Source organism: Phalacrocorax aristotelis, chromosome 9 (assembly GCF_949628215.1).
Source record: "Phalacrocorax aristotelis chromosome 9, bGulAri2.1, whole genome shotgun sequence".
NCBI lineage: Eukaryota > Metazoa > Chordata > Aves > Suliformes > Phalacrocoracidae > Phalacrocorax > Phalacrocorax aristotelis.
Genome location: NC_134284.1, coordinates 18,301,483 through 18,323,131, shown reverse-complemented (window position 1 = coordinate 18,323,131; position 21,649 = coordinate 18,301,483). Strand labels below are relative to the sequence as shown.

Genomic DNA, 21,649 nt, shown 5'->3' with positions numbered 1-21,649 from the left:
CTGCCCTGGCTACCATGGGTATATCCTATATTAGATTTCTGTATAGACTTTCTTGTATATAATTTCCCTTCATGTTGACAGTACCCTCTATTTTTGAGTCTGTATCACCATAAACAGTTCTTTTGCAAGCAGTGCCACAGACCTGGCAAATGGTGTTTTGCTAATTTGCCAATGGTTCACTTCAGGGATTCTCTCTTTGAAGCAGAACTTCTAGAAGTGACCTGTGTGATGCTTCCCTTGGAGGCAGCGTAACTGGAGGTAAGTCTTTCCAGGGACGAAGTGGATGAGAAGCTGTCCAAGCTGGTTAGTTTAATAGACACCTATTTCTAAAACATTCCCACAGATGAGAGCAAATTACTTGTAACTGGTTTTGAAAGTAAGTAATTGTGTATTAGACTAGAGTATGGGCAATTTCCCTTTTGATTAAATTACTGTTAAGTGTCCCAGACCAGCCATAAGAGTATCTCTCAGACTAAATGTGGAAAAAGGTGACTAGTGGTTATGGGTGAGTAAGCATGTACATGCCTGACTGGAGAGCACTTGAAAATGGCCTACATTTTCAGGAAAAGAGAATAAGGTTATTGAAAAGTGGCTGAGGTTGGGTCTGTAAACCCAGAAGTTAGCTAAGATCCCTAATTTCTTTTTTACCTAGCCTCTTATTATACCTGCTTCACTTCGAAGGAGTCTCTGAACCTTCCAGCCTGCTTCTGCTGTATTAAAGCTACAATCTCGAAGTCATGATGTGAATTGAGTTAGAAAGTCTTTGATTAATTGTCAGCTGTAATATTGTCTTTCTCTGTGACGTGGACAAAGACCATTAAACTGTCAGCATGATAGTTTATGAATGAAATAATACATGCTCTACTTGAAGTATTTCAAGATTCGCAGATGAATGTTGATAGTCATGTTTCATACAGAATATAGTCCTTTGGCACATAATGGGAGTTCTTTTGGTATTCAAAGTACTCTTTCCTTTTTTTGAGTTAATGCAGTTGCTTGTTGTGTATAACAACCTAAACAATTTCTTTTCCTGCTTGGTATTTTGTCAGCTTCCAAAGCAATTTAGAGATCTGTGGTCCCCTTGTTTAGCCAAGATGTATGTCTATTCCTTTTAGTTTGATTCTCATAAATCCATTTTATCTGTTCTTTTGTGATTTCGTGGACAGGGTTATCATAATTTCTTTCAATATTCCTAGCAATGAGGTTCAGCTATATGAAATATTCCTGATATAGTTTACAAGTTATATGTATGTTGGTAACTAGTCTTAATATCAGTGGTTTCACTTTATATGATTATTTAGATGACATTTGACATATTATATATGATCATTAGTATATTATACACGTTATATACTTTATATTGTTAGCTAATGCAAAATATAATAATAATTATAATTTTAGTAATTATGTAATTTATTATCGCATTGTGTTTACATTGTTAGACTCCATAAATATTTGGACCTAATCAGATGAATCCACAAGTGGAGTAACAGTTCTTGATTTAATCCTGAGCAGGGAACAAAATTTAGTTGAATGTGTAACTTCTGTTTCTTAGTTTGTAACTGTCTCTGTAATGAACGCAAATTCAGCATGTTTGTGGGTGTAAAGCAACCTGCTCCAACCTTTAAAGAGAGGACATAAAACTTAGGGGAATAGTTAGGAGGAAACTAAAAGGATCAAGCATAGGTTAAAAAGACACTGAAAAATGTAGTAGAATGTTGGGTGGTGTGCCTCGCAAATCTTTTGGGGCTATCTGAGGGGTGACTGAGTGTGCATCAATGATATAGTGATATAACGAATTGAATTTCCAGAAAGATTTTGACCAGTTTTCTCATCAAAGACTATAAGGAAATGAAGCTGTGATGAGGTAAGAGAGAAGGTCTCACATGTCAGTACATGTTTAAAGGGTAAATGGAGATTAGGAATAGATGGTAGCATAATTGATGTGATTCTGCTGGAGTCCTTGCTGGAATCTTACCGTTTTAACAGAGATGGTCTGGAATGGTTCAGGCAAGAAGATGAATATGGAGGTGGCAGTGTCTGCAAATTACATCTCTAGATGTTTCAGGATAGCTAAAATGGAAGCTGCAAAAGGATGGTAAGAGGATAAATGGAACCCAGTGTGGTGATATAAAATAATGCATATTAATTTTAAGAAAAGAAATCCTAATATATACATACAGGGATAGTATCAAAATTCACTTTTCCAAACGGAACCTGGGATTTCTGTGGATGGTTGTCTGAAAATAACACTGCAAAACTTAGCAGCAGTTAAAAAGGGAAAAAAGTGTCAGCAAAGGTCAAAACCAAAAGACCATTTTACCACTGCACAAATCCATGGTGCACTTGCACCATGAATATCACATACAGTTCTAATCATCCCATTTTGAAAAGCAGTTAACAGAAATGAAAATCGGTGCTTGGTCTGTCCCCAAAGGCCTTGTAGCTGAGTCTCTAAGATGGCATTCACTAGCTACCTGTATTATTTGCCTTCTGGTGGATCCTCAGGGCAATACGGGACAGTCCAGCTTGTACCCTTGGGGAAGGGAATGGGAAGAAACTTTGCATGTTTCCTGGGCATTATAATATATCAAGTCTCCATGTGCATATGTCTCTGCTTCTGTATGTCTCCCATGCCTCTGTTTATCCCATTCACCCTTAGGGATGTTACGCAGCTGGTGTCAGGGAAGGCAAGAGCTTCTGAAATCCTTGCAACTTTGTCATTGTCTGTACAGGTAGATGGTATTTGAAGGCAACTTGATCTTGCATTGTGGTTAGGATTGTTTCTGAAGTTAGATAAGAGGCAGTGGCTCTTACTGCCCACACTGGCAGGTGGGAAGGAGAGGAAGGTTTCTCTGCTGGCACAGCAGTCTTTTCACCCGACACATTTCCTTAACAGGTCTCTTGCTCCGTCCAACAGCGTAACTGAGCATGGAGCCCATGCCACGCAAGGGACAGCTTGCCCCTGTCATCTCCTGGCATAGCTGGAAGGATGAAAGGAGGATTCCTCCCGGAGGAGTTGTGCTAGTGCACTTCTGCTGCCTCTGACATGACCTGTGCAGAGCCCCACCAAACCTACAGTAATTAGCAGCACAAATTAGAGCCACATTTAGCTATTGCAGTGATCAGCCCACACACTCTGTGGGAATTTTAAGAACAATTTGAACTTCATAAAGGGGGAGAGAGATCTGCGCTTATCAAATACACACTATCCCCACATTATTGACAGAATATTTTAGCAGAGGAGCTGGACACATGCCATGCTCATCCTGTAATCCAAAATGTGGCCACTATTTTGGTGTGTAGATAACCAGGAAAACAACTACTCATTTGTGACTAAGTAGGGCTGGAAGTATTTCATTGCAAAATAATGCTTTGTAAAACCAGGAGCTTTTCGTGACCATTTTAGGAAAGGAAGGCACTGGCAGAGTGACGCTGCCTGGGATACAAAGAGGTGTCCCAAACACCATACATTGGCTAGTCTGCCATCTGTCCTACTGGAGTAATTGTGTTCGGTACAAGTAAGTAAACACCAACCAGGCCAGAGACGTAAACCGAAGCATCCCCCACGCAAGCCCTACCTACTCAGCTACTGATTATTCCTATATGTCCCATCTTCAACAATCTGGGGCAGAACCTGGTTACTAGTCTGTTCTCACATGCATACAAGTGTGATTCTGCAGAAAATGGATATGTGTACAGGGTTACCAGATTCACTATATGCACTGGTCACAAGCATTCAATATCTGGGTTCAGTGATGAATCAGTTCTCCCGGCCCATCTGAGAAAACCATGTACACACTCAAAATCTAATTAAAAAGTTGATAATGCTTATAAATAGTTTTTACCTGGCAAAGCTTTCTAGACACCACAGAAATTAAATATGCATTCCAAGGTGACATAAAACCATAAAAGTAGTATTGTTATCTTACATATGTGAGGGATCTTATGACCCGAGACTGTTTCTATAATAAACAGCAGATCAAACCCCATTCCTTTGGCTTGCTCTGTACACACAGAGGCTGCAAGCTCCTAAAGATAGAAAGGAAGGCACTCCATAGGCAGAGTGCACAGTTACAGAACACAGCAGCTGTCATTATCATGAGTTAAATATAGGCTAAATTCAGATAGTCTTTATTCAAAACTTGTAACAAGTGTTTCGATTCTCACTGAAAGTAGATGGGATGAGCATAACCTGACAGATCTTCCCTCATCTTGCAGTTCAGTACAGATGCAAGCACTCAGCTTGGGCACATGAGCGCGCCAGGATTTTCCAGCTTCTAACGTGAAACCACTGTGAGCAGTTCCTGGACTTGGTTACTGCTTTCACTCCTCTGGCTTACAGCATGATGCTGAGGGCAGGTCTGGCAGAACAGCTGTTACGGTGTGAACTGCAATACAGGGGTGTGAGTGAGAAGCCAGAGACATGGATCGTGGCAAGGCTGCACCCCTGGAGCTCACACCTCAAGAAAATATACTACTTTGTGCAGAAACACAATGTCTCTGTAAACAGCTCACACTTCACTGAACCAGGGACTTGCCAGAACAGACACATCTGCAACCTGTCTTTCAGGTTTTCAGCTTAGAGAACCTGTTCACTCATTGATCTCTTGAGGAACAGTTTGCTCTAGATTTAAGAGACATGTAAGTGTTATGAAAATGATATACACCCTTTTTTCTTTTTCTGAAAGACAGCAGTAGGCATTACCTTAAACTTGAAACAGTCCTAGGAAAAGTAGTTCTTAGTTGGAAGATGGGGCTGGGGCAGGAGTAAGAGAAGTCCCACTGAGCTTATGGAACACCTTATTTTAGCAACTGCCAAAGCTCTACTTTTCCTAAACTTTGTTGTTTGTGTTTCTGAATACATCAGATCTACCCTAGCTATGCTTTCTTTTAGACATTCAACTTCTTTTTAGAGATTTTTGGCTTCTCTGATCTCTTTTGTTACTGTACAAGTGACAGGAATTGCCTTTATAAATTCCTTATCTAAACCTAAATGGAAAACAGATCCTGGGAAAAACCTTTCTACAAGAGAGTAACCACGCAGAGGAGGACCGCTTAAAAATACAGGTTTTTTTCTTTGTCTCTGCTCTGTCCCTTCATTTGATCTATTATCTCTCCCCTTGGTCTCTCTCTTCTTTCCCTTGGCTCACATCAAACCAGTTGCAGTGTGGGACTGATGAGTGAGTTCTCAGCAAAGTTTGCTGTTCAGAGAAGTTGCTCAAGGTTTCCTTGAACCATTCCATTTATCTTTTCTCCCCTAGGGTAGGACCATAGCCCAGGAACCATGTCTGCTTCCTGCCAGGCAGACACCACCCTGTGCTTTCTCTTCCAGCCCCCATGTCAGCATTGATTCTTCTAATTTTTTGGCAGCTGAATCAAACTTTCAGATGAGATTGTTCCCAAAACCAGAAATGCAAATCCAGATCACTGCTTAGGCAAACCAGCAAAATCATTCTGATTTGCACTTTTGTTACTGAATTCAAAGCCTGGGACATGGTTAATAGAAAAAGGTATTGTAACCTAAGTGATATGTGAGCTAGTAAGATCCTATCTGTAGTTCTGAATATATGGCCTGACACATGCATTTCTGAGCAGATTAAGTTAATGAAAGAGTGGTGGAAGTTTCCTCTCCACTTCCTGTCATCTAATCAAAATACACGAGAAATCAACACAATCTCTTTTACTTTGTTTTATTGCATTTCATTACTAGACAGCATCAGTCTGTTATTACATCATCTGCTAAAAACCTACCAAGGATATTAACACCCTATCTTTTCTTTTTTAATAGAATGTTATTCATTGTGATTTTCTGTAAGGAAAAAAGCTACAATTTTTTTTTTTTAATTCACTCAAGAACTTCCACAGGGGAACAGTCCAGCACAAAGATCAATCTGCCATCTGCTGGCATCCTATCACTGGACAGAGATCTCAGGATGGGGTGTGAAATTCAACCTACTGGTGCACGTACACAGTATTATTTCAAAATGATACAAGATTTATGAGCTGAAATTTCAGTGTTTACAGCTTAGCCTAACAATTTACTGGGTCATTTCCACCAAAACAAAATGCCTGAGAAATATAAAAAAGTCAGTCACCAGAAAGAAGTTCTACATTTCCATAATCTAGTAAGAATTTCTTATTGTTGCAATAGATCTAATTGCATTCTGTTATTGGTTATTATCACTTTGATACCACAGAATTCAGCCAGTAACAGTGCCTCAGTGTACTAAGACTGTGGAAACACTGTTTTGTAAACAGTGTTTTTAAATGGTCAGGAAAATATATAGGCAAAGAAAAGGATGCAGTAGTAGCAAGGGAGAAACTTAGAAGGGCCAAAGTCCTGGTAGAACTTAATCTGGCTACTGCTGTAAAAGGCAATAAAAGATGTTTCCGTAAATACATTAGCAACCAAAGGAGGGCTAAGAAGAATCTCCATCCTTTATTGGATGTGGGGGGAAGCATAGTGACAAAGGATGAGGAAAAGGCCAAGGTACTTAATGCCTTTTTTGCCTTAGTCTTTAATAGTAAGAAAGACCAGTTGTTTTCCAGGTACCCAGGCTCCTGAGCTAGAATAATGTGGACAGGGAGCAGAACGAAGCCCCCATAATCCAACGGGAAATGTTTAGCAACCTGCTATACCACTTAGACACCCACAAGTCTATGGAGCCGGATGGGGTCCACCCAAGGGTACTGAGAGAGTGGACATACTGGAGTTGCTGGAAGTGCCCACCAAGCCACTTTCAATCAGTTATTAGCAGTCCTGGCTGACTGGGGAGGTCCCAGGTAATTAGAGGTTAGCAAATCTACAAGAAGGGCCAGAAGGAGGATTCTGGGAACCACAGGCCTATCAGTCTGACCTTGGTGCCGTGGAAGGTTATGTAGCAGATCATCTTGAGTGCCATTCCAGGGCACGTACAGGACAACCAGGTGATCAAACCCAGTCAGGATGGGTTTATGGAAGGCAGGTCCTGCCTGACCAACCTGATCTCCTTCTATGATAGGGTGACCCACCCGGTGGATGAGGGAAAGGCTGTGGATATTGTCTGCCTAGACTTCAGTAAAGCCTTTGACACCATTTCCCACAGCATTCTCCTAGAGAAGCTGGCTACACATGGCTTGGATGGGCGTACTCTTCACTGGGTAAAAAACTGGCTGATGGGTGGGCCCAAAGAGTGGTGGTGAATGGAGCTAGATCCAGTTAGCAGCCAGTCACAAGCAGGGTTCCCCAGGGCTCAGTGTTGGGGACAGTTTTGTTTAATATCTTTATCAATGATCTGGACGAGGGGATCAAGTGCACCCTCAGTAAGTTTGCAGATGACACCAATTTGGGTGGGAGTGTTGATCTGCATGAGGGTAGGAAGGCTCTACAGGGGGACCTGGACAGGCTGGATTGATAGGCTGAGGCCAATTCTGTGAGGTTTAACAAGGCCAAGTGCTGGGTCCTGCCCTTTGGTCACAGCAACCCCATGCAACGCTACAGGCTTTGGGAAGACTGGCCGGAAAGCCACGTGGCAGAGAAAGAACTGTGGGTGTTGGTTGACAGCCAGCTGAACATGAGCCGGCAGTGTGCCCAGGTGGCCAAGAAGGCCAACAGCATCCTGGCTTGTATCAGAAATAGTGTGGCCAGCAGGAGCAGGGAGGTGATCGTGCCCCTGTACTCGGCACTGGTGAGGCCGCACCTCGAGTACTGTGTTCAGTTTTGGGCCCTTCAGTACAAGAAAGACATTGAGGTGCTGGAGCGTGTCCAAAGAAGGGCAATGAAGCTGGTGAAGGGTCTGGAGAACAAATCTTATGTGAGGGGCAGCTGAGGGAACTGGGTTTGTTTAGCTTGGAGAAAAGGAGGCCTTATTGCTTTCTAGAACAACCTGAAAGGAGGTTTTATTGATGTGGGGGTTGGTCTCTCCTCCCAAGTAACAAGTGATAGGACAAGAGGAGATGGCCTCAAGTTGTGCCAGGGGAGGTTTCAATGAGATATTAGGAAAAATTTCTTCACTGAAAGGGTTGTCTAGCATTGGAACAGACTGCCCAGGGACGTGGTGGAGTCACCATTCCTGGAGGTATTTAAAAGATATGTAGACATGGTCTTTTCGAACCTAAATTATTTTATGACACAATGAAAGAGGAAATTTTCCCTCAGAATTCCCAGAATTCCCTTTTACCAGCAAAAATAATGTTTCATATGGACTTGGTAAGTTACCTGCAGGAAAATTTTGAGGAAGAAATTATGCAACGTTTTCCTCATACAGGCGATCACTTTGTTATGAAAAGGCCAACATTGATGTAGCCTTGGAGAGAAATATTATGCAGAGTATAGAGTATGCTGACTTGAAAGACTTTTCATTTCATTCCTGTGATTCTCTGCCTCTCTCACTAATTGGGAATTTGGTTCTTTGATGCTGTTTCCATTTTGCTCCCCACACAGCAGAATAACTTGCTCAGAAAAAAAAAAAGCCCATGTGGTGAAAGCTTGTATAGATAAAAATAAGTGTTTTTGAACACTGATTTACAAACACGGAACAAATGGGTGTAAACAATCTCAGCTCACTATCTGTTCTTTAGTCTGTAACACCTTAAAGGTCCATCTGCGAGTCACAGTTCCCTGAGCAAGGTTAAAAAAGGGGTGCTGGTAAGTCAGCAAAGGATTGGTTTACGTATGTAGATACTTACGTGGTGTTTATTCCAAGTCGGTAAGCACCTGAATGTGCGTTTCAAATCTGAGCATCCTGAAATTTATGGGTGATTTAAAACAAATCCTAGACCCAGATCTGAATTTTGTAGCTAGTTAACACTAAGTTTATGGATACATGCATAGCTAAATACTAACAGAAGTGGTCTGAAGGCAACATGTTGTTCTTCATAATCCTCATAAAGCATATTTCATTGAAAATGGACTTTACAACATAAGAATAATTTAAAAATCTAGATACACTCTAGTACTTGCCAGCAATACATCCAGAGTGCCTTATGAACTTGGTAAGTATTTTAATTTCATTTTCAGTTCCTCTGTTTTAAATCTAAGGACATGCTTTTTGTAAATTAGCTGATGATACAAGTGAAACTAGGGAATGCAGGCACTGTAAGAATCCAGAAATTGCATCACCTGCGTAGGCTCTTTATAAAGAGTGTGGCAGAAAGCAGCTGGGAAGAGCAATATACGGAGCATGGATGCACCAGAGTCAGCAAATGCACAGCCCCTGTTTAATTCAGATTGTCTCCCTCAAACTTTATTTTAGACCAAAAGTAACTGTCTTTAAAAACACAGTCAGTGCTGAGATGTTAGACTCTTTGGAATCATTTGTCTTTAGCGATTTAAGGCTGATATGCTCTCCTCAGGAAAATAAGACTTCAGCACAGTGACTTTTCAAGCATACAGCAATTCAAGCAGTGTATCTATCTCCCACCACACTGGAGTGGATTGTGAACCATTTCTGATGGGTGCACTCCTCCCCCCATCCTCTTGAAAAGGAGTTTCACTATGCAGAAAACAATAGAGCATGGTGAGGAATTGTGTTTCAATCCTTTCAAAAATGTTGTCTGACAGTTGTTTAAATCAAAATCCATGAGCGCTCCTGAAATGCAGAACTTCATTGTCAAGATGCATGCTCCAGGTTGGAAAACTCTGGGTGCCTTCTCCTCTAGTCCATCAGTAACATATCTGTTACAAAGAACACTGTTTAGTCTCTCTGTACTCTACAAATGTATTCCTCTCTCTGCTCCTTCCTTCCTGGGCTCCTTCAATGTCCTTCTTAACGAGAGTTGTTCAAATTGCTTTTCTTGGATGTAAAGCAGTCCAGACCCAGGGCCATCTGGGCTCTTCTCTGTAGTATGTCTAGCAATGGCAGAAGTGTGACTGTAGACTTTTGCAAAGTTGAACTGGAGGAAGAAAGGCAGGAGTGGTACATTTACAATACCTGCCTCTGAAATACTTTTCTCTTTGAGATACTGCAGGCTACATCTTTTTTCATGTTTCTAATCAGTGCTTTAATTATAGTGATGGAAAGATAGCAAGAAGTTTTTGTTGGTTTTTTTTTTTTTCTTTTGATGATCACCTGCTTTAGTAGCCCTCATGCTCCAGTGCCAAAGGAAGATACAGGCAAATGGTAGTCCTATGGGTGAACTAAACAACTAACGGTGTGGGCTGTGACTTCATTACATACACTGACTCTTCATCCACCACAGCCAAATTTGTCCCTGAATTCTATTTTAGGTTCAACCACTGGTTTGTGTTATGGTCTTGAATATGTTGGTTTTACTCTTTGGATCACTTTCCCCCCTCTATTGTATCAGAGCTGCAGGAAAGTATCTTTTTTTGCACAGTGCTGAGGTAGTATGCTAGTACTAAAAATTCATGACAACATCTGCGGATCCCAGTTTTGGCATATTATTTCATCTAACTGTATTTAATTCAGTTAGTGATGCTTACAGCTAATCTGCTTCAGGGAAAATAATCTAAGTGCAGCAAACCTTTTGCTGTTTTGTTCTTATCCACTGGTCTTTGATGCTGAGTGTAAGTTTAGAGTCTAAAGCTTATGTGGGCTGGCTGTGGAGCACATCTTTCTTTAATCCTGCAAGTCAACAACCTCTTGCAAATTGGCATATAATTTAAGGGTTAATATTAACCTGAACAGTTAAATTCAGATCTTAACATCTCTGAAAGATCTTTTAAACTTTTTGGTTTTATCAACAGCATCTATTAGGCCTGTAAGGGCTTGTGAGAAGTATAGCATCAGCCTGAGGTGACTTCAAAGAGAGGATCATGAAGGTCTTGAAGTAAGTCTATCTCTAAAGAGAGCCCCAGGAGGTGTTGAGCCTGGTGGTAGTTGAAAGGGCATTCCTGGGGTTGCTAGAAAGAGAAGGCAGCAGGTCTAAGAAGGGAGAACATGCCCACAACTGGAAGAGATAATAATTGCTCCAATTTTAGAGTCAAATCAGTCTCGCTAAAAAGATAATAAACAGAGGAGAAAAGACTATTTTGAAACCAGGCTTTAAAACTAGCTTAAATCCAGACTATATAGTGTTATCACTCAGTGTATAGTCAGCTCCAGTGCACCAAAACTGAAACCCAATATGTATTGGTGTCCATCCCCCAAAGTAATGATCACTGATATTAATGCAATACCTCTTTCTATGAGTGTTAGGCACCGCACAGTGCAGCTGTTGACTACAGGGCACTTCAGAGGAAATCTTGTACTGTTTTGCATGCTTATGTCAGGCCTTTTAATATATTTTCTTTTTTTTTCTTCATTATTCAATATTACTAGAGGTTCAAACCTTGAATAATTCTTCTTACTAGAGTCATACCCTTGTCACTGAACTGCAGTGCTCATAATATCTTACAGCTCTTAAAAACAGAATATTGTACAAAAACTAGTCAGGAATACATGATTAATACAAAGGCTTTATTTATCAATGTTCAGGTAGCTATCTGTATTACAGTAAATTGTAATAGTTAATTTTTCAATTGGGAAGCAATTTTTGTTACATTGCTTTCTGATTGTGGATAGACTGCAGCTATTGAAGTTTATGAACCCAAGATCCTCAGTTATTTTCTTCATTTACTTTAGCTTTTTTTTTGTAGGCTGCCTAATATTTTAGCATCTCTGAATGTTTCCACAGAATTAATTAATAAAACAAAGACAGGTGTAGTAGGCAATTAGTGGCTAAAAAGCTGATTTAAGTGCAAGATAAGAGAGTAGTTGGCAGTTGACACTGAGCAGAAGGGTTTCCAAACCCTTCTATGGATCATGGATCAGTCTATGGATGTTTTATCATCCTTAAAGAACACAAAACCAATTGAGTAATGATGAAGTAAGTTTTCAGGAAGGGGTTTTCTTCCACAGTTAATTTGAACATACTCAGGCTATTTTTTATGTACGTCAGGGATTATTTCTGCAATATGATCTGTCCTTTTGTTCCCTATTGTTCCCACTATCTGTTTTTTTTCTGTTTTCTATTGTGAAAAAAAGATGAACATTATTTCTTTCTCAGTATCAAAGCCCAATCTTTGCACCTCTTATTTGGTTTCAAACCAGGTTAATATTCAGAATGACCTCAGTATAAGCAATGGCAAGTTGTTTTTCCATGCAAAGCCTGTATCCCAGATTTCCTATTAAGGAAGTGAGTTAAACAATCCTTCTTTATAGTTTGAAATGCTCAGGAACCACTATTGCAAATGGTAAAACTATACCTCCCTGCCTCTTGCTAAAAACCGTATTAGTCACATAACTTTTAATTGCAGTGAAGTGCACCGGAAAGAAATCCTTTGAGTCTCAAGCAATTGTCTCTCATGAAACACATGACAAACGGGAGCTGAAAGCATGATTAAGAGTTTACTGAGCAGCTAGGGTTTCTTAGATAATCTGTATGAAGCTTAAAAAATAAGATACTTCAGTGGAAGCTGCTGATTAATGTCAAAGAATGTGAATTTTTCAACCAGCAGCCTGAAAGCGAAACTCTTTCCAAAGCACTAATAGCAAATATCCTCCTTTTGTTAGTGCCTTAAGTTTTGGTCATATTGCTGTGGAAACTTCTCTGTTTTCCTGGCAGTGCAGTGCTGAAATACCAAATCCTATGTCCCAGGGTTTTGATGCAGGTGTAGCCATCTCTGAAAACCTGATTTATATCTGTCGTGGTTTAACTTGGCAGGCAGCTAAATGCCACACAGCCGTTCGCTCACGCCCCTGCAGTGGGATGGCAGAGAGAATCAAAAACACCAAAGGCAAATCTCATGGATTGAACTAAAGACAATTTAATAGAACAGAAAAGAAAGGAATAATAATAATAATAATGATGATGATGATGATAATAATGATATCAACATTATTTCATACTAAGCCCAAACCACAGCACTGTACCAGCTACAGTGAAGAAAATTAACTCTATCCCAGCTAAAACCATGACAGTGTTCTTCAGAATATCCTCCAAAAATCCCATGGGCAACCTTGGAGGAAGGATCAGAGACTGATTGTGAGGGGGGTGATGGATCTTTAAAGGCAACAGATAGAAATTGCTTCATGAGGGTACCTGTACGTGGTGCCTCATCCCAGGCATGAGGACTGTGCTACTTTTTCACTTAAGAGATGCTACTTCCAGGTTACAAACAGGCTGGATGGAGGTGGCAAATTCAGTGTTATGTTGCTTTATGTATTCAACCTTCACCTTTTAGGACTGTCAAACCACAGTTTTAAACTCTCTAATGTAATACACATGTCCATATTTTCCCTCGGCACATGCACACGTCATTGTGGCAATAAGAACTGTTTTGAGCCACGGGACAAAGTACTTGATGCGCCCTTCACCCTATGCCAGACCTTACCTTTTGAAGGTGCTCCCTGCCCTCCTTTTACCTTTGCAGATAAGCAGTGGCAGCTCCTGCAAAATGTTGGAGAAGGCTGGGAGGAGCAGGGGGAGAATTGTGGCATGGAAAGACACTTCCAGGGGTGAGATATTTTCCAGTCTTTCCGTGTTTGTGCCCGGGGGGAGGTGCTCTCTCTTCCTCCTTTTACTTTCCTTCCACACCTCTGGGATCTGTATCCCACCTACAGTAAAATTCACTCTTTGGTTACTTGGCTAGGCACAAATAGTGTTTTTTCTCTAGAAAGACTGCAATATTGCAATCTTTATAGTGTTAACATCTATAAGAAATCTCGTGGTAAATACAAATACTCTTTGGAGGCTTCTGCAATAATTTCTTGCGGAGAATGATGTATGCTAATGTACCTGAGAAGGGCAAGGAAAGGCTGCTTAGCCAGTTATTCCAAACTAAGCTGAAACTGAAAACTGCACTCTAGAAACAGATACAAGAAGTCTAGCCTCAATATCTACTCCCTGTTTCAAAAGGTCACTGTTTAACCTTCCAATAACTAGTCCAACAAAGCATGCATGCTAGCATTACAAATGCTGATGTTACATTCCTAATCACTAAAGAAATGTTCTGAAAACTCAACAGTATGAAGGAATCTGGATGCTTTATTCCACTGTAGAGGAAGAAAACAAAACAAAATAAAAATAACCAAAAAAAAAAAAAAAAGAAAGCCCAAACAGCTAAAAAAAGGAATATTGAATTTCTCCTCCCTGCTAAGAGGAGATATTTCTAACATGAAGTTCAATTTTCTTTTTCTTGCTGTCTTTGAAAGTGGTCATGTCATGCAGTAGCTAACTAGACCTCTCATTGATCTAGCTACACTAATTGTCTTTCTCTGTTTCAGTGCATTTCTTAATTAGATGCTGAGCATATACTCATAAATCTAGTCTTGCTTCTACGTGGCACTTTTCTTTGCACCATCATAAATGCATTTTATTTTTTCCCCCGAATTGCACAGATGAACAAAATGAAAGCATTGACTCAGCACTGATCAAAATCAGGGTTACTAGGAATGGTAAGGTAAAATCCATTCCGGTACAGGGAAATGACGTGGAACAACAACTATTGACCCATTCTTGCGCTCCCTGGGAGAGGCAGATATAGGTGTAACTCAAAAGGGAGTTGCAGGAAGGAAGGAAGAAGCATACATTCCAAAATCGTCCTCTGCAAGCGAAATTGATTAAGGCTGTGCCATGAACCTCTGTTGTCCTTTGTCTGCTCCAATGTCTGAGAAAAGTACCCCTTACTCAACATGTATTTTCTCTTGGACTGAATACAGCTCAGCCAGAACAGAGGTTTGGCTCATTATTGTTATTTCTGTTTCTTCAGCAGCATAATAAGCAACATGCAAAAATTAGTTAATGCATATCAGAAAGCCCTATGTGTAGTTTCTAGAGAGAGGAAGAAGATTGGTGTCATGGTTTAACCTCATCTGGCAACTCAGCACCACCCAGCCGCTCACTCACTGCCCTCCGGTGGAATGGGAGAACTGGAAGAGTAAAAGTGAGAAAACTCGTGGGGTGAGATAAGAACAGTTTAATAATTGAAATAAAATGAGGTAAAATATAAGAAGTAGTAGTAGTAGTAATAATAATAATAATAATAATGATAATATACAAAGCAAGTGATGCACGATACGATTGCTTACCACCTGCCAAACGATGCCCAGCCCACCCCCAAGCAGCAGTCCCTGTCCCAGGCCAACTCTCCCCAGCTTATAGATTGAGCATGATGTCATATGGTATGCAATATCCCTTTGGCCAGCTTGGGTCAACTCTCTTGGCTGTGTCCCCTCCCAGCTTTTTATGCACCTGGCAGACCATGGGAAGTTGAAAAGTCCCTGACTAGTGTAAGCACTGCTCAGCAATAACTAAAACATCAGTGTGTTATCAACATTATTCTCAGACTAAATCCAAAACACAGCACTATACCAGCTACTAGGAGGAAAATTAACTTTATATCAGCCAAAATGAGGACAATCGGAAAGGTGTATATCAAGGCCAGAAAATTTCTAAGCCAGGGTTTCTGTGTTTTCATAACACAGTATCAGTACTCACATTATGACTGCAGTAAGATCCATGCCTAGAGATTTACAAAAATATCATTAGAGAAAGCTGCTGCTCTGTGAGAAGCTTGCTGCATGTCCCATCTGGGTTTAAACAAACACCCCACAGAAGTGTGGTTTTAAAGGGAAAAGTAGGAATGTAAAAAAAAAAAAATCCTTCTTTACTCTGACCTAGGCCCTGTATGTGTTCAGGATTCTCTCCAAAGCTTAGTAACAAATATGAGTGCTTACAGCTTTTTATATCTGTCTTCCCTATGGTACTTCCTACCGTTAAGAAACGGGATGGATTTTGCATCTTCTTGTGCAGCAATAGTAGCATTCTTTATAAAACATGAAAATTAAAATAGCACCGAGGCACTAAGAGAGCTGGTTAGACAGCAGGGAAAGCCTGTCTGTAGTGGAATGGTTCAAACCACTGTTCTTAACCCACAGTGTCTTAAATGTTGTCTATATTTTAAAATATATCACTTAGAATTCTGCTGCTATGCTTTTAAGGGATATTGCCTTCTTCACTGATGTGGTGAGTAGGCCCTGGCTGGCAGCAAGCACCCACACAGCTGCTTGCTCGCTCCCCTCCCTGCAGTGGCATGGGGAGAAAATAGGAAGAACAAGAGTGAGAAAATTCATGGGTCAAAATAAAGACAGCAAAATCACTTACCAAGTACTGTCACGGGCAAAACAGACTTGACTTGTGGAATTTAACTTAATTTATTGCCAATTAGCATAAATATTTAATTACTGAGTTGGGTGTTTGGAAACGAAAAAACCACAAACATCAAGAACACCTTTCGTCCCCCTTTTCCAGGCTCAGCTTCATTCCCAGGATCATTCCACTCCAGACACCTCTCTTCCACCCATGTTATTGCCGCAGGGCACACTCAGTTCCTCCACTGCAGCAGCAAGTGGCACAGGGGTTGGGGTCAGGACTCAGTGGCTTCTCTCTGCTGCTCCTTTCTCAACCCTTTTCCTCTGGTCCATCACTGGTTCTCCATGGGCTGCAGTCCCTCCCGAGTAGTACCTGTTCTACCATGGAGTATCTCCCCCGACCTTGTTATTCCCTCATTCCCTCCTCTGTTACCTCCTCCTCTGTCTGTTCAGCATTTCTGCCCTTTCTGCACTTTCCCATAGGTACCACCATCTTGTCTGAGGGGTTCAGCAGTGTTCTGTTGTGGGTCCGTTGGAGCCAGCTGGAACCAGCAGTGTTCAGAGAACACAGAAGAACAAAAGATTATTATATGGTTCTTAGATGTTCTCCATAAACTAGTGATATTTAAAATACATTTAGTTTCAGTCTCACTTTGGATGTGAAAGAGCCAGGACAAGTTAGAAGGAAATCCACGGTGAGAGGTAATGGCAGAAGTGAGATTGATGCGATCATACCGCTCATCACCAAGGTGCTCTGTGAGCCCAGTGCTGTGACAGTCTTTCTGTACAGCCTGTTGAGATGGGCATCGCACCTTACTGAAGTATGTGCCAGGCTCTGGATCATGGCTGGCTTACATTTAACTGAGCTGAAAGGCAAGCAGTGTGAAGCTATGACTATTGCACTGTCTATACTAGCCTAGCAAAAATGTTTTGACTAAGAACATACCCAACGTTTGTGGCAGAGAAAAAAAATAGAACCAATATGTGTGATATTCTGTTTTATGCTTTGAGTACAAAGACTGGCTTTCCTCTTGTTAATATATTTGATCTGGAGAAGGTGATTTAGAAAGCAAGCTGTTTAATTAATGCATGGGCAGAGGCAATGTGTTCCAAGAACAGTTTGCAGGATAGGAGAGGGCATAGAGTTAAGAGCAGGTGAAGGGGACAAAAGAAATGTTAAAGATATACATTTCTTTGGAGGAGTGCCCCAAAATACAGAGCATTGTGGAGAGGTGAGGACAGCATGTTCCGTGTAAGCACATTATACTAGCACTAAAAATATGACATTGGTCATCTAGACAAAAAGGTAAACAACTTGCTTGGAGTCTTGGGGATATTAGTCAGGAATTCAGAAAAGAAAATATTTGGAAGATGGAGGAGCCATCTGAGCTCCCTGTGAAGAAGCAAATGTTGCAGTGCTATTTTTGTTGAGTAGTACTGTATATTGGGGTGTTTCTGTGAAATGGGAGGTGATGCTAGAAAATCTTGGAATAAGCATATATGAAATATTCTGCTCGTGGAAATATATATGTTCCGTATATTTAGCATTTAATCTAGTCTGATAAATGGCTGCAGCATCCTTTGATCCAATTAATGTGTCCTACTCTTTTTTTGAAGGAATATGTATCGTCCCTGAGGTCTCAGCTTGGGAACATAAGAACCTTGTGTGGTCCTTTTGTTGTCAACAGTCAGATCAGAAAAATTGTGCCTGAATTAATTCACCTGAAAAGGGCAGGAGCCATAGAAGAATCCAGTTCATCAACTTTGATCTGTAGGACCAAAGAGAGAGAAAAGCGGAAAAAAAAAGAAAGGATTTCTCTTAATTCCTGAAATTATTGGATAAGATCAAAACTGATAAGAGCCCCCATGTATGTAATAGAAAATAAGGAAAAAGTGAGGTCACAATTATTGTTGGAAAAGATGCGAAAGAACTAAATTCCACTCATAAGGGTGTTTTCATGTGAATGTCCGTCCTCACCCTCCTGGCATTAGACCAGGTTGACAGTAGGTTGTTTGAATTACTATGAGCAAGATGATGTCGGTGATGCTGCCTGTTTAGCACTTAGCCACCTTAAGAATAAAATCAGCACCTTCATTAGTAAATCGAAATAGCCCCTCATCAGTGATTATATCACAGAAAACTATTGTTTTCTTCTTAGATTCCCCCTTTAATCTTTTCCAGATTAGCTGTAGGTAGATTTAAATTGTAGTCTCTCTCATTAGCAGGCACTAATTTATTTATATTTGATTAACGTCTTACAAATTATCTGCTTCATCAATGTGGAGAGTTTTAATTTTACTTAAATCACTATGAGATTAACTACTTTTCCTGGAGAGAGGCCTCTCTTACTGTTTGATTTTGACATCTATAGAAAATTCTGTATTTTGCCACAAAATGGGCTCAGAAGATGTGTTAGCCTGGCTGGAGTTGCTCAGCTATTTGCCAGTGTTTGGCTCGCAAATACTATTTAAAAGAGAAGTTTGTATGACCGTTTTCAGATTTCTCAAACTTTAGTGTTATATATATACACATAGTGTTATATATCTCTCTCTCTCTTTTAATAATGAGTTGGTACAGTGTAATACTGCAGTAGCTTAGGCTAATCTAGCCTTGTCTTGATACAACTGTGCCAAAACTGGAATGTAAAGGCTGCATTTCCTTATTCCTGAGAACCTGGGCAGCGCGAAGTTATGTTCTTTGTAGTAAAATGGTAAGGCCAGCTCCATCTGCAAAAAAAGCCCATACAAACCAACCTTTTTGTAATGTGTGATTACTACAATGTACATATTCCATGAATAACAACATGTATGCCGTAACGCTTTTTGGATCTATAGCAGTTATACTCTACTATGAATGTCCTCTGAATGCACCTCTTAGTGTAAAAAGATGCCCCTTTTCACTTTTACCCTGAATTTCATGTGTTATTGTCCATTAAGTAATCCTACTTCAGAGTCTTGCTTTTGTGCTCTTTTCAGTAGCACTAAAAATGCTGTGCCTGATTCACCATTGCTTTCTGACTTTATTTATACCAGTGGAAGAGTAAGAAAAAAATAGACCCTCAGCTGCTCTGCTTTTGTGTGGGTGAGTGAGGTGCACAATAACCATGAGTCAGGCCTTTCTGCAGATCCTCTCATTAACATAGTTACCATTTTTACTTAAAAAACCCAACCACCTTCAGCTGAATTTATCGCTTATGAACAAGTGATGTCCTGAACATTTGGTACTGATTTGCAGGCCATTATTTCCACTCCTGTTTCCACCATGAGACAAGACAATCCTGACACATATTGAAATGCATTTTAATATTGCTATGTGGGGACCGGAGGAAGGATTACTATGCATAACTTTGCTTTACTAGTAGTGCTTGGCAGCTCCAAAGTACTTTTTGTCCGAGGATTCCCAGTACTATACAGCACTGCATGTGCCTCCTAAATTCCACTTTAGCAAGGTGTCAGCCATTTCATTTTTATGTATCAGGAAAGTGAAGCATTTAGTAGAAGTGGACAAGTCGCCTTGGCCATACTACAACTTGGTTAAATCCTCAGCCTCCATGACAAAAAGCAAGTATGCCAGTCTAAGACACCATGTAAAAATCCATATGATCCGTTGCTTTCTCTTCACCACACGTACAGTAAGTCTGAAAGCCTGCCACTGTGAATGTGTGTCCATACCCCTTAAAGAAGCTAGATCATCCTTTAGATTTTAGCAAATTGCTCAGAATGACTCTCCAGAAAAAGAGGAAATAAGAAGTCAAGTCAGGTTTTATATTCTTGTGCTGTTTTTCTCTGTGGTACTTCAGTGGCAGTTTTTTCCATATCTTGTATTTGATTAATCTTATTTAGGGCATTATATTAATAATCTTACTTAACCATTTCTGTTTAGCCAGACACAGAAAACAATGTGCACATGCATAAATTAAGTGTAGGGATCACCTCACAGTTTCAGAACTAAAAGTATTTATGAAATATGGTATATCTATGCTGCTACCTGGGTTCTAAATGCAGAGCATCCCAGGTCAGATGAGTGCCTAATAATGGTCTGACATTGCACCTCCAAAACAAATGTTCATGCTTTAGCAGTGGTACTGCTCACAGCTGGTTAGATATTAACTAGTTCAGGCAATATCCCTTTTTGTAAATTATAAAGATAACTTCTGAGACATTATTTCCTGCCTAGGCAATATCCTAATCTGAAATGAGATCTCATTTCTGGGTTAAGGGAGATGCTTGATTTCGAAAACTAATTTGGAGATATGTGATTTACAGTGACCTCCACATTCCTTTTCCAGGATCAGGATAAATACAGAATTTACACTGCCATTGTAATTAATCCACAATAAGATTTCTAGTAATTTCCAGGTTTCTTGTGAAACTCTATTGAATTTTGAGTTTATTTACAGTAGAGAAAATCTGAAATAAATCTGCCAGAATCAGCTGTGTTAATCCAGGCTTGCATCAATATTACTGGAAACAAAATCTAAGTTTATATTAAATGAATTGAGAGTTTATATGATCTGGGAGTGTAAAACATTGCAATTACACTGCTCATATTTGTATTCAGTTCACAGCAATCAGTAATACACATATTCTTTGTTCAAGAACTTTCCAGTGTGGCTTTACGTAGGTCCTTTTATCTCAGGTTATTTGCTATTTGACATAAATTCTTTATTTGTGGAGTAAAGCAATAATATAGCTATCTATTTTTGAAAAGCAGATTTAACCTTCATATTTGTGAACGAAAGCTGGAAATCTTGAGTCTAGAAAACTAAAAGCATGAAATATTTCTACATAATATCTCAGTGTTTTAGAGGAAAAAGTTCATTTTCGTTCTAGTCTTGGTCTTGCTTATTGAATGCTTGGTGCTGGTGAAGCAATGTGGGTGTACATATACATGTATGAGGTGTGAATGTGCACTTTTTCTTATGCATTGAACCTGAACTGGAGAGTACTGGAGCCTTTCTGAAGCTCAGGACTTTCTCCAGGCTGTGTTTCTGGTAGGTTAGTAACTGCTTAGTGCATGGAAAATGGGAATCACAGTTTTCTGGGGCCAGATATAGGGGTTCACTATTACCTGGGCAGGTGACTCACTAATGGGGAGGGAGGGCGGTGTTCCACCTAATGAGCTCACAAAAGGCGGGAGACATACCAGGTGACACCAGCATGATCAGTGTGCCATTCACAAGGTATACAGTCCCAGAAATCCACTTTAAAATATTTTTTTTTCTTTTGTTATTTCATCTTTCTAGAAAAAGCAAGTGAGTCAAACAAAGATCCGGGTGATCTCTACCATCCTCTTCATCCTGGCAGGCTGCATTGTCTTTGTGACTATTCCTGCAGTGATCTTCAAACACATTGAGGGATGGACAGCCTTGGAGTCCATCTACTTTGTGGTTGTCACTCTGACTACTGTTGGCTTTGGTGACTTTGTAGCAGGTGAGCAGCTTTGAGCCTAGGTGCTGTGCATGGGGACCTTGGCTCTTAGAATTTGTTTTCTGGTGTAGAGAGGTGGCTTTTCACAATGTATTATATTCCAGTGAAATAATGCCAGGTGTTTCTGTTGGGGTTTCTGTGCA

General features: G+C 40.3%; 1 protein-coding gene across 1 annotated transcript in view; it reads left to right on the top strand.

Annotated features, from left to right (window-relative positions):
- Positions 1-21,649, top strand: part of KCNK10 (potassium two pore domain channel subfamily K member 10) — a 68,028-nt gene that overhangs the window by 40,137 nt on the left and 6,242 nt on the right. The window contains exon 5 of the mRNA XM_075104474.1: positions 21,323-21,509. Within this exon, the coding sequence (XP_074960575.1) occupies positions 21,323-21,509 (187 nt within the window). The remainder of the gene's footprint in view (positions 1-21,322; positions 21,510-21,649) is intronic.